Raw genomic sequence first — 16,497 nt, forward strand, 5'->3', positions numbered from 1 at the left:
CAACTGTAATCAGTTGCCCTCTGAACAAGGGCAACTAGGAATGGGCAATAAATGCAGGCCCAGCCAACGATGCCCATGTCCCATAAAAGAACAAAATAAAAACATACGTGAACTTACTTGCTGGTTTATTCCATTCAGGCCCATGTCTGTTACTGTTAGGACAAGCTATAAAGACCCAGCAATGGAGCAACGTGTAGAATTTTAAAGCACAGAAACATATTATTCGGCAAAAGAAAACTACTGTGGTTAAACACACCTAATGCTTCAGAGGAGCATTGCCTAATAAGAGTTGACATGAGCTACATAAGGTGATATTCGGACATCTGACACAAAACCCTTGGTAAAAGCAAGTTATAAGTGTCTTGAAAAAGGCAGAAACAGAAGAGTTTAGAGAGAAAATTCCAGAGCTTCGTGTCAAAGCAGCTGGAGACATGGCTGCCAGGTCTAGGCTGTTGTTTATGCGTCAATCAAGCCTCCACCTCCTATCCCTCTTGGAGTAAACCTATCAGCATGTTTTTCTTATAATAACTCAAAGTTAGCTATAAAGGAATAATGCTTTATTGCACAAAATAAAGTAAATCAAAACTACAAGCCTGTAGTGAATGCACAGGTCTCAAATGGGAGAATGCAAAAATGGACCCCTCGGGTACCTGCTTTATACAGGGCTCAGTATATGAGCCCTAACTGGTGAGTTAATTACCAATCTCCAGGGAGCTAATATTCAATGGGTCATACAGAGAGGTCAGTGATTCCCCATGCAAGTTCTGGGGGTTATCACATTTCTATTCCTTGCTCCCTGTTGGATCTAGCTTTCCCTTAGCTATTTGCTTCTTGAGAAAGCAAATTTTACATCTTCCACACTGAATAACAAAGCACCTATATTACAAAGTTAAATAGGCAGAATTGTATACAGAATTATAGAACCTTTCAGGCAGAGAGTTCTAGGCTCCTACCTGCTGGGGGAAAGACAATTTATCTTCTAATCTTCCTACCAATCACTTTAAAACCTATGCCAAGTCACTGATCTCTCTGCTGCAGTAAGTAGACCCTTCACATCCATTCTGTCAAGGGACAGGAACTCGATGATAAGTCTTGATCAAAATGAATGGCAGAGTAGATTTGAATGGCCAAATGGCCTACTCCTGCTTTAGTTTCTATGACCAGGCCCCACAATCTTGTATATCTCAATCAAATCTCTCCTCAGCCTCCTCTGTTCCAAGGAGAATTCAGCCTATCCAAACCTTTCTTCTTAGCTACATTTTCCAGTCCTGGCAACACCCTTGTCAATCACCTCTGTACCCTCTCTGGTCAAATTACACCCTTTCTGTAATGAGGTGAATTGAACTGCATGCAATAGTCAAGTTGTGGCCTAACTAATATTTATACAATTCCAGGATAACCTCCATGCTCTTATATTTCATACCCCGGCTAATAAAAGGAATAACTTCATGTGTGTTGTTAACTACCTTATCGACTTGTACAGCTGCTTTTAGAGATCTGTAGACATTCACTCCAAGGTCTCAAACTTCCTCTACACTGCTCAGTATTCTGCCATTTATTGGGTAATCTTATTTGGCCTTCCCAAATGCATCACCTCACATTTCTCCGGGTTGAATTCCATTTGACACCTTTTTGCCCACCTGACCAGTCCATTGCTATCTTCCTGTAGTCTATCCTCCACGCCATCAACCATGTGGGCCAATTTTTGCATAATCTGTAAACTTCTTGATAATGCCCCTTGCATTCAAGTCCAAATTGTTTATACCTCAAAAAGCCCTGCAGAACTGTAAACAAGCTTCCAGTTGTGAAACTTTTCAATAATTAGCCTGTGCTTCTTACCATTAAGCCAATGTTGGATCTAGGTAGCTACATTCCCCTAGATCCCATGCGTTTTTTTTAAAACCAATCTGCCATGTGGGATCCCATCAAAAGCTTTGCTAAAATGCATGCAGACCACTTCAACTGCACTACCCTCATCAGTTCATTTTGTTACCTACTCAAAAACTTCCATCAACTTAGTCAGACACGAGCCTCTCTTAACGAAGGTGTTTAAGGAATGTTCAATTCATTTAAAAGGTGCATGAATCTGAATTTGAACTTCTGTAAGCTGCAAAGTGCTGTAACCTACATGGCTATGGATCAGATGCTGGAAAATGGGATCTCTTTTTTTGGTTGGCACAGGCACAATGTTCTGAATGGCCTCTGTCTGCACCGTCACTATGGATATATTAATCTTTGCCTTTCTAAGTGATAGTTCATCCTGTCTCTCGGAATTGATAATTTGCCCACGACCGAGGTCACACAGAACCCTGCAATTATTCAGTCTATCCCTTGCTCCCCTTTTAAACAAAGTTACAAGGTGAGCAGTCCTTCAATTCTCCAGCACTGCAACCTCTCCGGTGAGGATTGGAAAATGCTGGTCAGATCTCCTGCTATTGCCCCCTAGCTTATTTTATAAGCCTGGAGTACATTTCATCCTGACCTAGTGATTTACTCACATGCAAGGATGCAAGCTCTTGCAATCGTGCGTTCAGACACAACGATGCCACATTATCATCTTCAAAAATATCTCGAATCTGGAAAAGATGAATAATTTCAGTTTTGAGCACAAATGTAAATGACATGGAACAGAGCAAAGTGGTGCAAACCTTCTATTGATGGTGATCTGAGCTTTGCCATCATCGCGAGACAGATTAGAAAAAGAAAAAGAGCAAAATTTACAGAATTATTGTAGCCATTACTGAAAGAACAATCTAGGATAGCTACAAAGAACATCTCATCCTAGAATCATACTGCACAAGATTGCCTTTTATGCCCATTGTGTGTTCTGGCTCTTTGAAAGAGCTATCCCATTGATCCCATTCCCTGGTGGCATGGTAGCACAGTGGTTCACAGTGCCAGGGACCCGGGTTCAATTCCTGGTTTGGGTCACTGTGTGTGGAGTCTGCATGTTCTCCCCATGTCTGCATGGATTTAATCTGGGTGTTCCGGTTTCCTCCTACATTCTAAAAGGTGTGCTGGTTAGGTGCATTGCCCCAAACAGGTGCCGGAGTGTGACGACTAGGGCAATTTCACAGTGACTTCATTGCAGTGTTGATGTAAGCCTTACTTGCGACTAAAATAAATTTTACTTTGGCTCTTTCCCCATAGCTATGCAAATTTTCCCGTTGAATATTTAGCAATTTCCTTTTTAAAGTTACAGTTGAATCTGCTTCCACATCCCTTTGAGACCAACATTTGGAATAATAACCTCCACATTTCAAGGAGAGCTTGTGTGTCTTTGGAATGTTGGCCATTTGAGAAAACAAGACCTGGTGGAGGGGTGGGGATCACCTTTTTGGTTTCCAGACACAGTTCATTGAAACTGATTTTGCAGTTTTGCCTGACTACTTGTAGAGCTGTCTTCAAGAACATTTGATGGTCTTCCCATCGAATCCAGAGGATGCAGCAGAGGCATTGCTAATGGAATTTCTCCAGCACTCATGCATAACCAAAGTGGGGCACTGATGTCAGCTGTAGCAGTCTTGACTCTTGGGGTGGCACAGTGGATAGCACTGCTGCCTCTCAGCACCAGGGACTCAAGTTCAATTCCCAACTTGGGTAACTGTGTGTGGAGTTTGCACATTCTCCCTGTGTCTGCATGGGTTTCCTCTGGGTGCTCCGGTTTCCTTCCAGTCCGAAAGACATACTGGTTAGGTGCATTGACCCAAACAGGTGCTGGAGTGTGGCAACTTAGGGGAATTTCACAGTAACTTCATTGCAATGCTAATGTAAACCCTACCTGTGACTAATAGATAAACTTTTACTTTTCAAGTCAGATGGTCATGGGTTCCAGGGACTGGTGCATAAAATCTTGGTCAATGCTACAATGAATTGCTGATGAAGTGCCACACAGTCAAGTGCCACCTTTTGCATAGGACATCAAATCAGGGCCCCATCTTTCCTCAAACTTGGACATAAAAATTCCAGTGGTTGCTACTTCAATTATCTCGTCATTATCACACTGCTATTTGTGGGAGCATGCAAATTGGTTGCTGCAAAAGTACTTTGCTGGCAGTACTTTTGGGAATTCAGAGGTTGTGAAAGATGCAATACAGATGCAAGTTGTATTCCAAGAATGCACTTCTGCTATTAATTTCTGTAGAAATATATTTATTCATAACACTTTATCTCAAGTTGGCGCTGAAGCAAGGCGACTTCTTGCAAGCTGTGCCCAGTATACCTTCTAATTCAATCTTTTACTCTCATTCTATGACTGCAACACAACATTCTGCACTTTCTCATTCCCTTCTCTGTGAATGGTATGTTTTGTCTGTATAGTGTGCAAGAAAAATACTTTTCATTATTTGTTAATACTTGTGACAGTAATAAAATCAAATCATAAACTAGAAATGTTTCCTCCATTAACAAATACCTTAACCCAATTGTTCAAACACACAATATTTTAGGAGGGTGACAGAGGGAGGGTAATAGGGCTCATGCCTCTCTAGCTCAGATCAGGTAACTTTGCAAAGATGAAGAATTGAACCTAGAAACAAACTCCTATAGCCTGGCTACTTAATGTACAATGGGCAAGTAATCAGGGGAATTGGCATCAAACATACCAGAAATTTTGCAATGGAATATTAACTTCTGAATCATTGATAAGCAACCTGCTTTTTATTAAAGGTTAAGGTTTTAATTCCAACTGTTTGTTCCAGACTTCAACATTGCAGGGCCATAACCAGTAAATTCCATGGTGTAAAGGAAAACAGAGCATATACATTATACATAAGAACATAAGAAATAGGAGCAGGAGTAGGCCATCTAGCCCTTTGAGCCTACCCCACCATTCAATAAGATCATGGCTGATCTGAAGTGGATCAGTTCCACTTTCCCACTTTCTCCCCATAACCCTTAATTCCCCTATCAGAAACCTATCTACCTGTGACTTAAATATATTTAGCGAGGTAGCCTCCACCACTTCAACGGGCAGAGAATTCCAGAGATTCACCACCCTTTCAATGAAGAAGTTCCTCCTCAACTCCATTCTAAACTGCACCCCCCTTATCTTGAGGCTGTGCCCTCTAGTCCTGCTATCCTTTCTAAGCGGGAAGAATCTCTCTACCTCTACCCTATCCATCCCCTTCATTATCTTATACGTCTCTATAAGATCCCCCCTCAGCCTTCTAAACTCCAACGAGTACAGACCCAGTCTATTTAGTCTCTCTTCATAGTCCAACCCCCTCATCTCCAGTATCAGCCTAGTGAACCTCCTCTGCACTCCCTCCAAGGCCAATATATCCTTCCGCAAGTGCGGAGACCAAAACTGCACACAGTACTCCAGCTGCGGCCTCACCAGTACCCTGTACAGTTGCAGCAAGACCTGCCTACTTTTATCTTCTATCCCCCTTGCTATATATATATATATATATATATATATGTAGTATACGATGCCAAATGTTTCATTCCGCGTAAAGTAACAGATTTTAAACATCTTGGAACCAAATACATTAAAAGAAATGGTTTATTGTAATTCAGTAAATACAATACTGAACTCTGTACATGATTAAATGAAGGTGGTCACATAAACTTCCACGGGCAATTAACAAAGCAATTCATATATTGACACGTACTTTATAGCTATCCCCAAGTAGTGTTTGGCTGGAAACCTCTTGTCCCTAGCCCAGTAAGCCAGAGATCATTTGCAGAGTGCCATCCCTGACCTCGGGGAATCCAGGGATTGAACATACATTGAAGTTGCAATGGCCTTTCCTGGTCTGCTGTACTGGGGAAGGCTGACACACTGAAAGGTAAAGTCCACTACCTTAGAATGAATTCATGGCGCATTTGAGTAGTCGATAAAGATGTGCACAGCCAACAGCTCTTTAAAAAGGATCACCCCATAAATTTAAGGACGTTTACATGAATTCAGCAGAAACAAACTTTCTTCACAGAAAAACACTTCAAATGGTGCTCTTTTCACAGCAAGCTGAGACTACGCATGCCTGGGAAGCAAACATTCATAAATTTCTGCTGGATTTCTCATCACTTTCTCTCCTGAGGTCTTTGGGATTATATCCGTGAGGTTCAGCCAATAACTCAACTTGTTCCCTCCCTGCTTTATGCCACCACTCCAGTAATCTTAATAGAGAATTGGCCTACACGGGCAAGTCTCTGTCACTGTGTTGCCCAAAGTCAGCAATAACTCCATCGGATTTTCTAGTGCTGGGTCAGTTCAGCCTATTATCCCTTTTTGAACAGGCTGACCTTTCCCACCCCACAGTAATCAAGTTCAATACTTCAAAATAAACACTTCTTATAACTTGGTCAATTGCCTTTTCAGCAACTGTTTACAAATAGAATTCTATTTAGTTTGAGAATTTTGTCACAAAAATAAATATTTTTTGGTTACATATACAGCAATTCATCAGACTCACGTCCCATACCTACCTTCGGCTTCTGTAAATCTAATTAATCTCTATTTAAAAAAAACTAAAAAAATAAAATGTGATACCTAAAATTTTCAATTTTGTTTTAGATAAAAATATATTCAATCACATTTTCTCCAGGAGAGAGAAAGGCTGACAGGTGACCTGTTCAAGGTCTTCAAACTTAGAGAGGTTTGATAGGGTGTGCGTAGAAAAAGTATTTTCACTCGTGGACAAAGTCAGAATCAGGGGTTACGAACAGAAGATTGTCACAAATCAATCATGAAAATTTACCTAGAGTGAGGCAAGAGCATTGAACTCGCTACCACAGGAAGTGGTTGAGACGAATGATTGGATGCATTTAAGGGGGAAGCTAAATAAATGTGAATGAGAAAAGGGATAGAAAGATAAGGTGATTGGATTAGAGTGGGAGGAAGTTTTTGTGATGCATAGTTGCTGGCATGGGCCAAATAGACACAAGAACACAATGCTGGAAAAACTCAGAGTCTGGCAGCATCTGTAGGGAGGGAAAACAGAGTTAATATTGAGTCTCTATGACTCTTCTTCAGAGATTTGAAGAGGATTTCTCTCCTGACAGGTGAGTTTTTCTAGCATTCCCTGCTTTTGCTTCAGATTCCAGCATCCACAGAATTTTGCTTTTATTTTACGGTCAACTAGACATTTCTTTGCTAGAAATGTTAAGTAATTGAGAAGTTCAGTTTGGGCAGTGATTTCTAATAAAGGTGACGCCAAGTGTCTTCAGTTTGCGCGCGGGAGAAAGGAACAAATAGATATGTTGACTGGGTTAGAAGGAAATAGAATAGGAGAAGGCCCACTTGGAGCATAACCAGCAGAACATTGGGCCAGGTGAACGTTCCTCCATGTAAATCTTGTGTAAAGGGCCCAGTGAGATGTGAACTGTTGCCCCATGTTACACCAGGGAAGAGGCACAGCAACCATACTTCCATTTTCAGCTCTATTATTTGAGGTGGCACTTTCCCTCGTCTTAAGACGGTGGGGGAGGGGTTCCTCAGTGGAGAAGGGCATGGGAACATCAAAAGGCTGGTCTACACTCCAGATTCTCCTCCTTACGAGGGGTTGCTACTAATGGAAAATGGGAACAGATTCTCAGGCGCTCCTCCCATCTATTCATATTGCTTAGCAATGGAATAACAATACTTCAAAATCAAGTCATGCCTTCAAAATAAAAAGCAAGAAAATGAAACAGACCCTTCATTAAAAATAGTAAATTATTTTGGAGATCACAGAGGTCCATTAATGAGAATATTAATGTGCAATAGAAGGACATATGCAAGATGCCATTATCTCTTCACAAAGTTTAAACGTACACCTCCACACAAGGTTTCCTCCAAATTGATAAACTATGTACAACACAGCTACTCTGACTGGTCCTTAGTTTTCACTGCAATGGATGTAATTTATAATTAAAGTGGACGGCTTCATGTCATGATCGTCACAAGGTCAGTTCCATATTGCATTATAATATCTAAACAAAGAACAGTCAATAATCAAAATGAGACAGGTCAATTCTGATACACAGCATCCCAAATACCCTGCCAGTCATTTTTTATGGTTCAGAGAATTACACAACTATCTTAACACTGCACAAAACATCATCAGCCCTAAGGACAGAGTGCAAAGCCTAAAGTATAGAATAGCCAAATAATGAAATGAGGTAAAACGGTCCAATGAGTCCAACATTCCCACTTAAGTTGATGTTACTTTTAATATTACTATAAAATTAATTTAAAAAAGTGATTTTGACTTGAGCAGCTCTGATTTCCATGGCTTTTTAATGTAATTCTTTGGCTTATTCACGATCTCCAGAATGCAGGATGCAGATAACCCTTCGGAAGGGGAATATCTTTTTGCTTCAAGCATTTCTGAAACAGGAAGAAAGCAGAAATTAATTTAAAAGGAAAGGCACTAATTTTTTTGCACATCCAAGCCAAGCAGCTATAAAATTATACTAAGTCTATCCAACGGTCCTTTTCTCTTGGTTGAAATTTTGGTTTTTATTTACTCCTATCTCCACCTTAAAATCTCATAGAAACTAGCAGCAAAAGTAGGCCATTTGGCCCTTCAAACTTGCTCCACCATTCATTTGGATTGTGGCTGATCATCAAATTCAATATCCTGATCTCCCCTTCCCCCCATATCCCTTGAGCTCCAAGAACTATATCTATTGTTCTCACTGCTCTTTAGCCAGGAGCTGCTGATAAGCAGCACATCTGTGTTACAGGTCACCGGAAGATGGGCAAATGCTTTTGATGATTTTCCCACAATCTTTATTCCAATGGAAAGAACTGCCTGTTTTTAACAAAAGCAGCTGGGAAATATCTGCTAATGGCCAAAGATAAGAAAAAGAGCATCTTTAACTCTGAAATGTTTAGCTTAGGAAATAAAGAAAACTGAAACACAGCATTTTATAGTAGAGAAAGTAGCATTTGGCCCAACTGGTCCACACGAGTACACTTGCTCCACAGGAAGCTCTTTAGATCTCTAATCATATCCTTCTCTTCCTTTCACTGTCATGTTTATCATATTATCTAAATGTATCCAAGCTACTCGCTTCAACTGGCCCTTGTGCTAATGAGTTCCACATTCTTTCTGGTTGTATTACAGCTTGGTATGGCTCCTGCTCTGCCCAAGACCACAAGGAACTACAAAAAATCATGAATGTAGTCCAATCCATCACACAAACTAGTCCCCCACTCCATTGACGCTGTCTATACTTCCTGCTGCCTCGGCAAAGCAGCCAGCATCATTAAGGACCCCATGCACCCCGGATATTCTCTCTTTCAAAAGTCGTCCGAGGTCACGTACCAACAGACAGCTTCTTCCCCACTGCTGTCAGACTTTTGAATGGACCTACCTCGCATTAAGTTGATCTTTTTCTACACCCTAGCTATGACTGTAACACAACATTCTGCACTCCCTCCTTTCCTTCTCTATGAATGGTATGCTCTGTCTGTATAGTGCGCAAGAAACAATACTTTTCACTGTTAACTAATGTGTGACAATAATAAATCAAATCAACTTCTCACCACTCCTAAATTCCTGAATGGATTTATTTGTGATTATCTTTCATTTAGATTCAGATTCTCCCACAAGTGGAAACACATTCCCTAGGCCTCCCTTATCAAACCCCTTCCTAACTGTGAAGGCCCCTATCCGACAGTAGAACCAAGATGGGTAATTCAAGACAGGAATATACCACGAATACCTGCAGCATAAATAATTTTTTTACTTCCAAAACTTGAGTTACAAAATAATAGCATCAATACAAGGAAAATGCCCCAAGCAAAAATACAAAAAATAAAAATCAAGGTTAGCATTATTATAAAGGGAGTAGCAATGCTGAAATAAATTTAAGTAAAATTTTGCAGCACTTGAGATGCAATTAGAATACCTCAGCATTGCAGGAAGCCATTCAGTCCATTGTGCCTATGTTGGCTTTTTGAAAGAGCTGCCCTAATGACTCTCCCTGCCTTGGGGAGGGGATCTTATTGAAACTTGCAGGATACTGCAAGGCCTGGACAGAATGGACATGGAGGGGATGTTTCCACTAGTAGGAAAAACTAGAACCAGACGGCACAACCTCAGGCCCAAGGGACGATCCTTTAAAACAGAGATGAGGGGGAATTTCTTCAGCCAGAAAGTGGTGAATCTGTGGGACTCTTTGCCACAGAAGGCTGTGGAGGCCAGGTCATTGACTGTCTTTAGGACAGAGATAGATAGGTTCTTGATTAATAAGGGGATCAGGGATTGTGCGCAAAAGGCAGGAGAATGAGGATGAGAAAAATATCAGCCATGATCGAACGGTAGAGCAGACTTGATGGGCCGAGTAGCCTAATTCTGCTCCTCTGTCCTATGGTTTTATGGTCTGTTCTTTCCCCTTGGACCTTGATTTCTTTTTCCCTTTTGGAAGCAATTATTGTATTGACTTCTACTGTCCCTTCTGGCACTGCATAACAAGTCACTACACAAAAACGAAATCTGATCTCCGCACCTACGGAGATTTGGACCCAATAGTCCACAGGGACCTAACCACTGATTTATAAAATCAGTGGGACTAATTGAGATAGCTTTCAAGGAGTCAGCAGAAACACAATGGGCCAAATGGCCTCCTATGCTGTACTATGCTATAATCTTAGAAATCAAGACAGGAAAGGCTGCGTTGTAAGTCTCAAGATGTTCCAGGCTGAGGGGAAACACACACAAGTGTAAGGGGGACTGAGACAAGGAGATTATTTATACGGGGCAAAAATTTTATACACATCAGGGATTGAAAGGATCAGTCAACATCTTGCATTTACATGGTGCCTTAATTTTTGTAAAACATCCCAGGTGCTTCTCAGGAGAGCTAACAAAAATTTGGCACTAAACCGTGCAAGTAGATATTATGGGCACTGCACAGAATGCATTTCATTCCAATATAGTATTGCTTGTGCTGGAGGGCAAAAATTGCAGACAATAATATGGAAATGAACGCAGAATACTTAAGGACAGAATTTGTAGCAGGAGGCCTTCCTTCATCCCACAAACCACACATGAAATCAGACCACTCTCATCAAACAAACTTGTTAAAAGTATCCAAGTCTCACTGTCCTCCCAGAAACAGATCTTGTAATTCTTAATGTAAAATAGTGGATTTGAAGCTATATAACGGAGAGTCACTTTCTTAAGAGAACTGTTCAAGCTTAGGGCTTGTGCCCAGAGTACCGCACTGCTGGCTTGTGCCAGAGTACCGCAAGTGTAGTGTGTCAAAATTCGCAGATGACACTTGAGATGGGTGTCAGAGCAAAGTGTGCAGAAGACGCTGAAAGTCTGCAAAGGGATACAGATAGTCTAAGTGAGTGGGTGAGGGTCTGGCAAATGGAGTACAATGTTGATAAATGGGAGGTCATCCATTTTGGTAGGAACAGCAAAAAAAAAGGACTATTATTTAAATGGTAAAAAATTGCAGCATGCTGCTGTGCAGAGGGACCTGGGTGTCCTTGTGCAGGAATCTCAAGGAGTTGGTTTGCAGGTACAGCAGGTAATTTAGAAGGAAAATGGAATTTTGTCCTTCATTGCTAGAGGGATGGAGTTTAAAAACAGCAAGGTTATGTTGCAGCTGTATAAAGTGGTGATGAGACCACACCTGGAGTACTGTGTACAGTTTTGGTCTCTTTACTTGAGAAAGGATGTACTGGCACTGGAGGGTGTGCAGAGGAGATTCACTAGGTTGATTCTGGAGTTCAGGGAGTTGGCTTGTGAGGAGAGACTGAGTAGACTGGGGCTATTCTCATTGAAATTCAGAAGAATGAGGGAAGATCTTATAGAAACATATAAGATTACGAAGGGAATAGATAAGATAGAAGCAGGGAAGTTGTTTCCACTGGCGGGTGAAACTATGACTAGGGGCATAGCCTCAAAATAAGGGGAAGCAGATTCAGGACTGAGTTGAGGAGGAACTTCTTCACACAAAAGGGTTGTGAATCTGTGGAATTCCCAGTCCAGTGAAGCAGTTGAGACTACCTTATTGAATGTTTTTAAGGCAAAGGATAGATAAATTTTTGATTAGTAAACGAATTAAGGATTTATGGTGAGCCGGTGGGTAAGTGGAGCTGAGTCCACAAAAAGATCAGCCATGATCTTAATGAATGGCGGAAGAGGCTCGAGGGCCAGATGGCCTACTCCTGCTCCTAGTTCTTACCGCATTTCTGGGTTGTCCCACAGCGTAGCATTTCTGGGTTGCCCCAGAGATGAGAGCTTATAGACTTTGCAGAATGCAAAAATTGTTTTGAAATTTATATACTCAAAAATGGCATCAACCTGAACTCCATTGGCCGAATATGAAAAGGAGTATGGGATCTGGTGTTGTGAGGCTTCTTACAGGGATAAGAGAGCCTGCTTCAATTGAAATGAGTGAAGGTCTGATTCAATTGGACGCCGTCAGTCATGGCTCTTGCCTATTGGGTTCAAGCCCCATTTCAGGTGTTGAAATTAAAAGTCAAGGCTCATGCTCTATTGCGGTACTGAGGGAGCACTGCACTGTCAGGAGTGCTGCTTTTCAGGTGAAAGAGGATGGCATGGTGGTTAGCACAACTGCCTCACAGCGCCAGGAACCTGGATTTGATTCCTGGCTTGGGTCACTGTCTGTGTGGAGTTTGCACATTCCCCCCGTGGTTGCGTGGTTTTCCTCTGGGGGCTCCGGTTTCTTCCCACAGGCCAAAGACATGCGGGTGAGGTGGATCGGCGATGCTAAATTGCCCCTTAGTGTCAGGAGGATTGGCAAGAATAAGTACGTGGTGTCATGGGGATGGGGCCTGGGTAGGGTTGTGGTTGGTGGATATTTGATAGGCCGAATGGCCTCCTTCAGCACTGCAGACTCTATGATTCTATGAAATTTTCAACCGGGATTATTGACGGTGCAGGGCTCCTGTACTGGAGGGATTCTACTCTATTCTTTTCAATATCCTGCCTGCCCTTTGGTAGACATAAAAGATCTTGTAAAGCTTTCTGAACAGTAGCAGGGCAGTTCTCCTCAGTATCCTGGCTAATACTCACCCACCAATTAACATCACAAAACCAGATTAGCTGGCCATTACACTGTTGTTTGTGGCAGCTTGCTCAAAATGGCTGCCATGTTTCCTACATTAGTATGGTAATTACACTTCAAAAATATTTCATTGACTCTAATGCGCTTTCAGATGACTGGCTGTCATGAAGGGCGCTATATAAATGCAAGACTTTCTTTACTGGACAGGTTTATCTCTGACCCATAAATAGCTGCCAGCTCACTTCAAAATGTAAAAATTCTTAGGGTGTGAAATTTGTTATTTATTATCAGTCCCGCATTAACTGCTTGGTGCCAGACTGGAGTCAAGTTGCTTACAGCAGGACAAGGTTTGCAAGTTCCCATCTCCAACACAGACTGTAACTGCTCCACCATTGGCAGCCATGCTTTCGGCTGCCTGTAAATCACACATCAATTGTGTTCAATTAAATGCAGGTGGAGAGTATCAACTGGAGTTTCACTTGAGCACATATTGATTTGATTTATTGTCAAATGTATTAGCATACAGTGAAAAGTATCGTTACTTGCGTGCGATACAGTCAAAGCATACTGTTCATAGAGAAGGAAACGAGATGGTACAGAATGTAGTGTTACAAAACAAGAGAGTTCAGAATGTAGTGTTACAAGATGTGTCTACATAAGTGCTATCTCAACCAACATGGATCCTGAGCAATCTGCCAGAATAGGATAAAGTGTCCAAAGGCACTTCACTGAGGCAGTGAAATTTTGGGTGAATGTTTACAAAGTTCACTTTCTGTTAAATGTCATTTAAATGTAAATTTAAATAACATTTATTACAATTAAATGTAAATGTTATCTAAAGAGACACCTAGTGAGACTATGATGTAGTTGAGTTAGGAGATGTAAGTTTGTAAAGTTTCACTCTGGTTCAAAGCATTAGATTGAGTAAAGATGGATTCCAGTACCCTCCTTCACTAAGCGCTTTTCAATGATATAACATTTCCCAGGAAGTGAACTTTGTAAACATTCACCTCATTCTCACTGTCTCCCTTTTGTTTGGTACTGCATCAGTGAAGGGCCTTTGGACACTTTACTATCCTATTCTGGCAAGTTCGCTCAGGGAATCCATGTTGGGTGAGACAGCAATTGTATTATATGGATACATCCTGAATAGTGATAGGTTTATAATATCTGAAATCACTTGGATGTGGAATTGAAGTTAAATCACACAAAGAGGAGATTGTACCTCCAGGAATTGGCGTAGCCGAATCACCGCCCCAACCTGTCCTGTACCCGTAACTGCTTCGATCCTACAGGAAGGAAAAGACATCAAACACAAGATTTTAAAAAAAGACACATACACTTGCATAGGCACATTTTAAATTGCTTTGTAAGTAACCATAATAAAATGGAACTGAACTGCACAAATACCATTGACTTTTTGAACAGTTGAAAATGAGTGAAGTCTATTTTTAGCTACTTTGTAGAAACAAAAGATACAAAAGGCCATTCAGCCTTTCAAGTGCTATTCAATAAGATCACAGCTGATCTTCAAGCTCAACTCCATTTTCCTGCAATATCCCCATATTCCTCAATTCTCTCAGTACCCAAAAATTTAACAACTCTGTCCTGAATATACTCAAAAACAGCAATAGCAGCTCTTTGGGTTAGAGAACTCCAGAGATTCACAATTCTTTGACTGAAGGAATTTTGCATTGTAGCCGTAAATTGCTGCTCACTGATACAGACTGTAAATCCTTGTTCTAGACACTGCAGCCCGGAAAAACATTCTCCCAACACTTCCAAGCTGCTTAGGAATTCTATACGTCCCAGTTATGTCATTCTAGGAAACATAGACCCGTCTACTCAATTTATCCTGATCAGATTATTCCCTCATCCCACGACTCAGTCTAGTGAGCATTCACTGCACTCTCTAGTCAACAAATCCTTCCTTAAGATAAGGATAGGGAAGCAACTTAATGCAGTTCAAGGAGATACTGAGCTAATGGAAAGAAAAAGGCTTGCGTTTCCAAAGCACCTTTCATGGCATGTCAAGTTGCTTCACAGCCAATTTTTTTCCCCCCTAAGTGTGAGTTACTATTGCAACGTTAGGAAATACAGCACTAAATTTGCACACACCAAGCTCCTGCAATGAACATTACGATACTGATCAGATAATCACACAAAGTGATTTTTTTTTAGTGATCTTGGTTCAGAGATAAATATTGGCCAAAGCACAGTGACAATTCCTCTGGTCTTTCAATCAATTTCAAGCAGCTCAAGGTCATGAAAGGATCTACAGACTTGTAAGTTCTTTTTCTTAGTATCAGAAACATGATGTATGTAATTTAAGGTAATGCAGGCTTAAAGTATAAATGTGGCCACAAAATAGTTACAGCGCACATTTTTGCACAGCCTTCTGCATATCATAATGTTGTGGGTAAGGAAGGGACAGACAAGTTTGCCTGTCAGTAAAGGGATGAGCTAAATTCCTTTTGCAATGAGTTGGCATAGATTTGGATACAGTAAGAAGTCTCACAAAACCAGGTTAAAGTCCAACAGGTTTATTTGGTAGCAAAATCCATTAGCTTTTGGAGCACTGCTCCTTCGTCAGGTGAGTGGGAGTTCTGTTCACAAACAGGGCGTATAAAGACACAAAGTCAACTGACAAAATAATTGTTGTAATGTGAATCTTTATAGGTAATCAAGTCTTAAAGATACAGACAATGTGAATGAAGCGAGCATTACACACAGGTTAAAGAGATGTGTATTCTCTCCAGACAGGGCAGTAGGTGAGATTTTGCAAGTCCAGGCAAGTCGTGGGGATTACAGATAACGTGACATGAACCCAAGATTCTGGTTGAAGCCGTCCTCATGTGCGCGGAACTTGAGGCTATCAGTCTCTGCTCAGCGACTCTACGCTGTCGTCTTGAAGGCCACCTTGGAGAATGCTTATCTGAAGATCAGAGGCTGAATGCCCGTGAACACTGAAGTGTTCCCCAATAGGAAGAGGACACTCTTGCCTCGTGATTATCGAGTAGTGTTCATTCATCTGCTGCCGTAGTGTCTGCATGGTCTCCCCAATGTACCATGCCTCGGGACATCCTTTCCTGCAGCGTGTCAGGTAGACAACGTTGGCCGAGTTGCAAGAGTATGTACCGTGTACTTGGTGGATGGTGTTCTCACATGAGATGATGGCATCTGTGACGATGATCCAGCACGTCTTGCAGAGGTTGCTGTGGCAGGGTTGTGTCGTGTAGCATCATGATCATTGTTCTCCAGAAGGCTGGGTATTTTGCTGCAGACAATGGTTTGTTTGAGGTTATGCGGTTGTTTGAAGGCAAGAAGTGGGGGTGTGAGGATGACCTTGGCGAGATATTCGTCTTCATCAATGACATGCTGAAGGCTGCGGAGAAGATGTCATAGCTTCTTCACTCTGGACGACGAAGAGTATTCTGCCCGCCACGTCCTGTGTTTGTCTTCTGAGGAGATCGGTGCAGTTTTTCGCTGCGGCGCGTTGGAACTGTCAATCGATGAATT

General features: G+C 41.5%; 1 protein-coding gene across 1 annotated transcript in view; it reads right to left on the reverse strand.

The window, feature by feature from the left end:
- Positions 1–5,488: 5,488 nt before the first annotated feature.
- The window catches only part of gle1 (GLE1 RNA export mediator), a 62,516-nt gene continuing 51,507 nt past the window's right edge, over positions 5,489–16,497 (reverse strand). The window contains exons 15-16 of the mRNA XM_080211983.1: positions 14,204–14,267; positions 5,489–8,314 (exon numbers count right to left, since the gene is read on the reverse strand). Coding sequence (XP_080068109.1) covers positions 8,246–8,314; positions 14,204–14,267 — 133 coding nt within the window. The 3' untranslated portion in view covers positions 5,489–8,245. The remainder of the gene's footprint in view (positions 8,315–14,203; positions 14,268–16,497) is intronic.

Source organism: Carcharhinus amblyrhynchos, chromosome 25 (genome assembly GCF_965287045.1).
Source record: "Carcharhinus amblyrhynchos chromosome 25, sCarAmb.v2.hapA, whole genome shotgun sequence".
Classification (NCBI taxonomy): domain Eukaryota; kingdom Metazoa; phylum Chordata; class Chondrichthyes; order Carcharhiniformes; family Carcharhinidae; genus Carcharhinus; species Carcharhinus amblyrhynchos.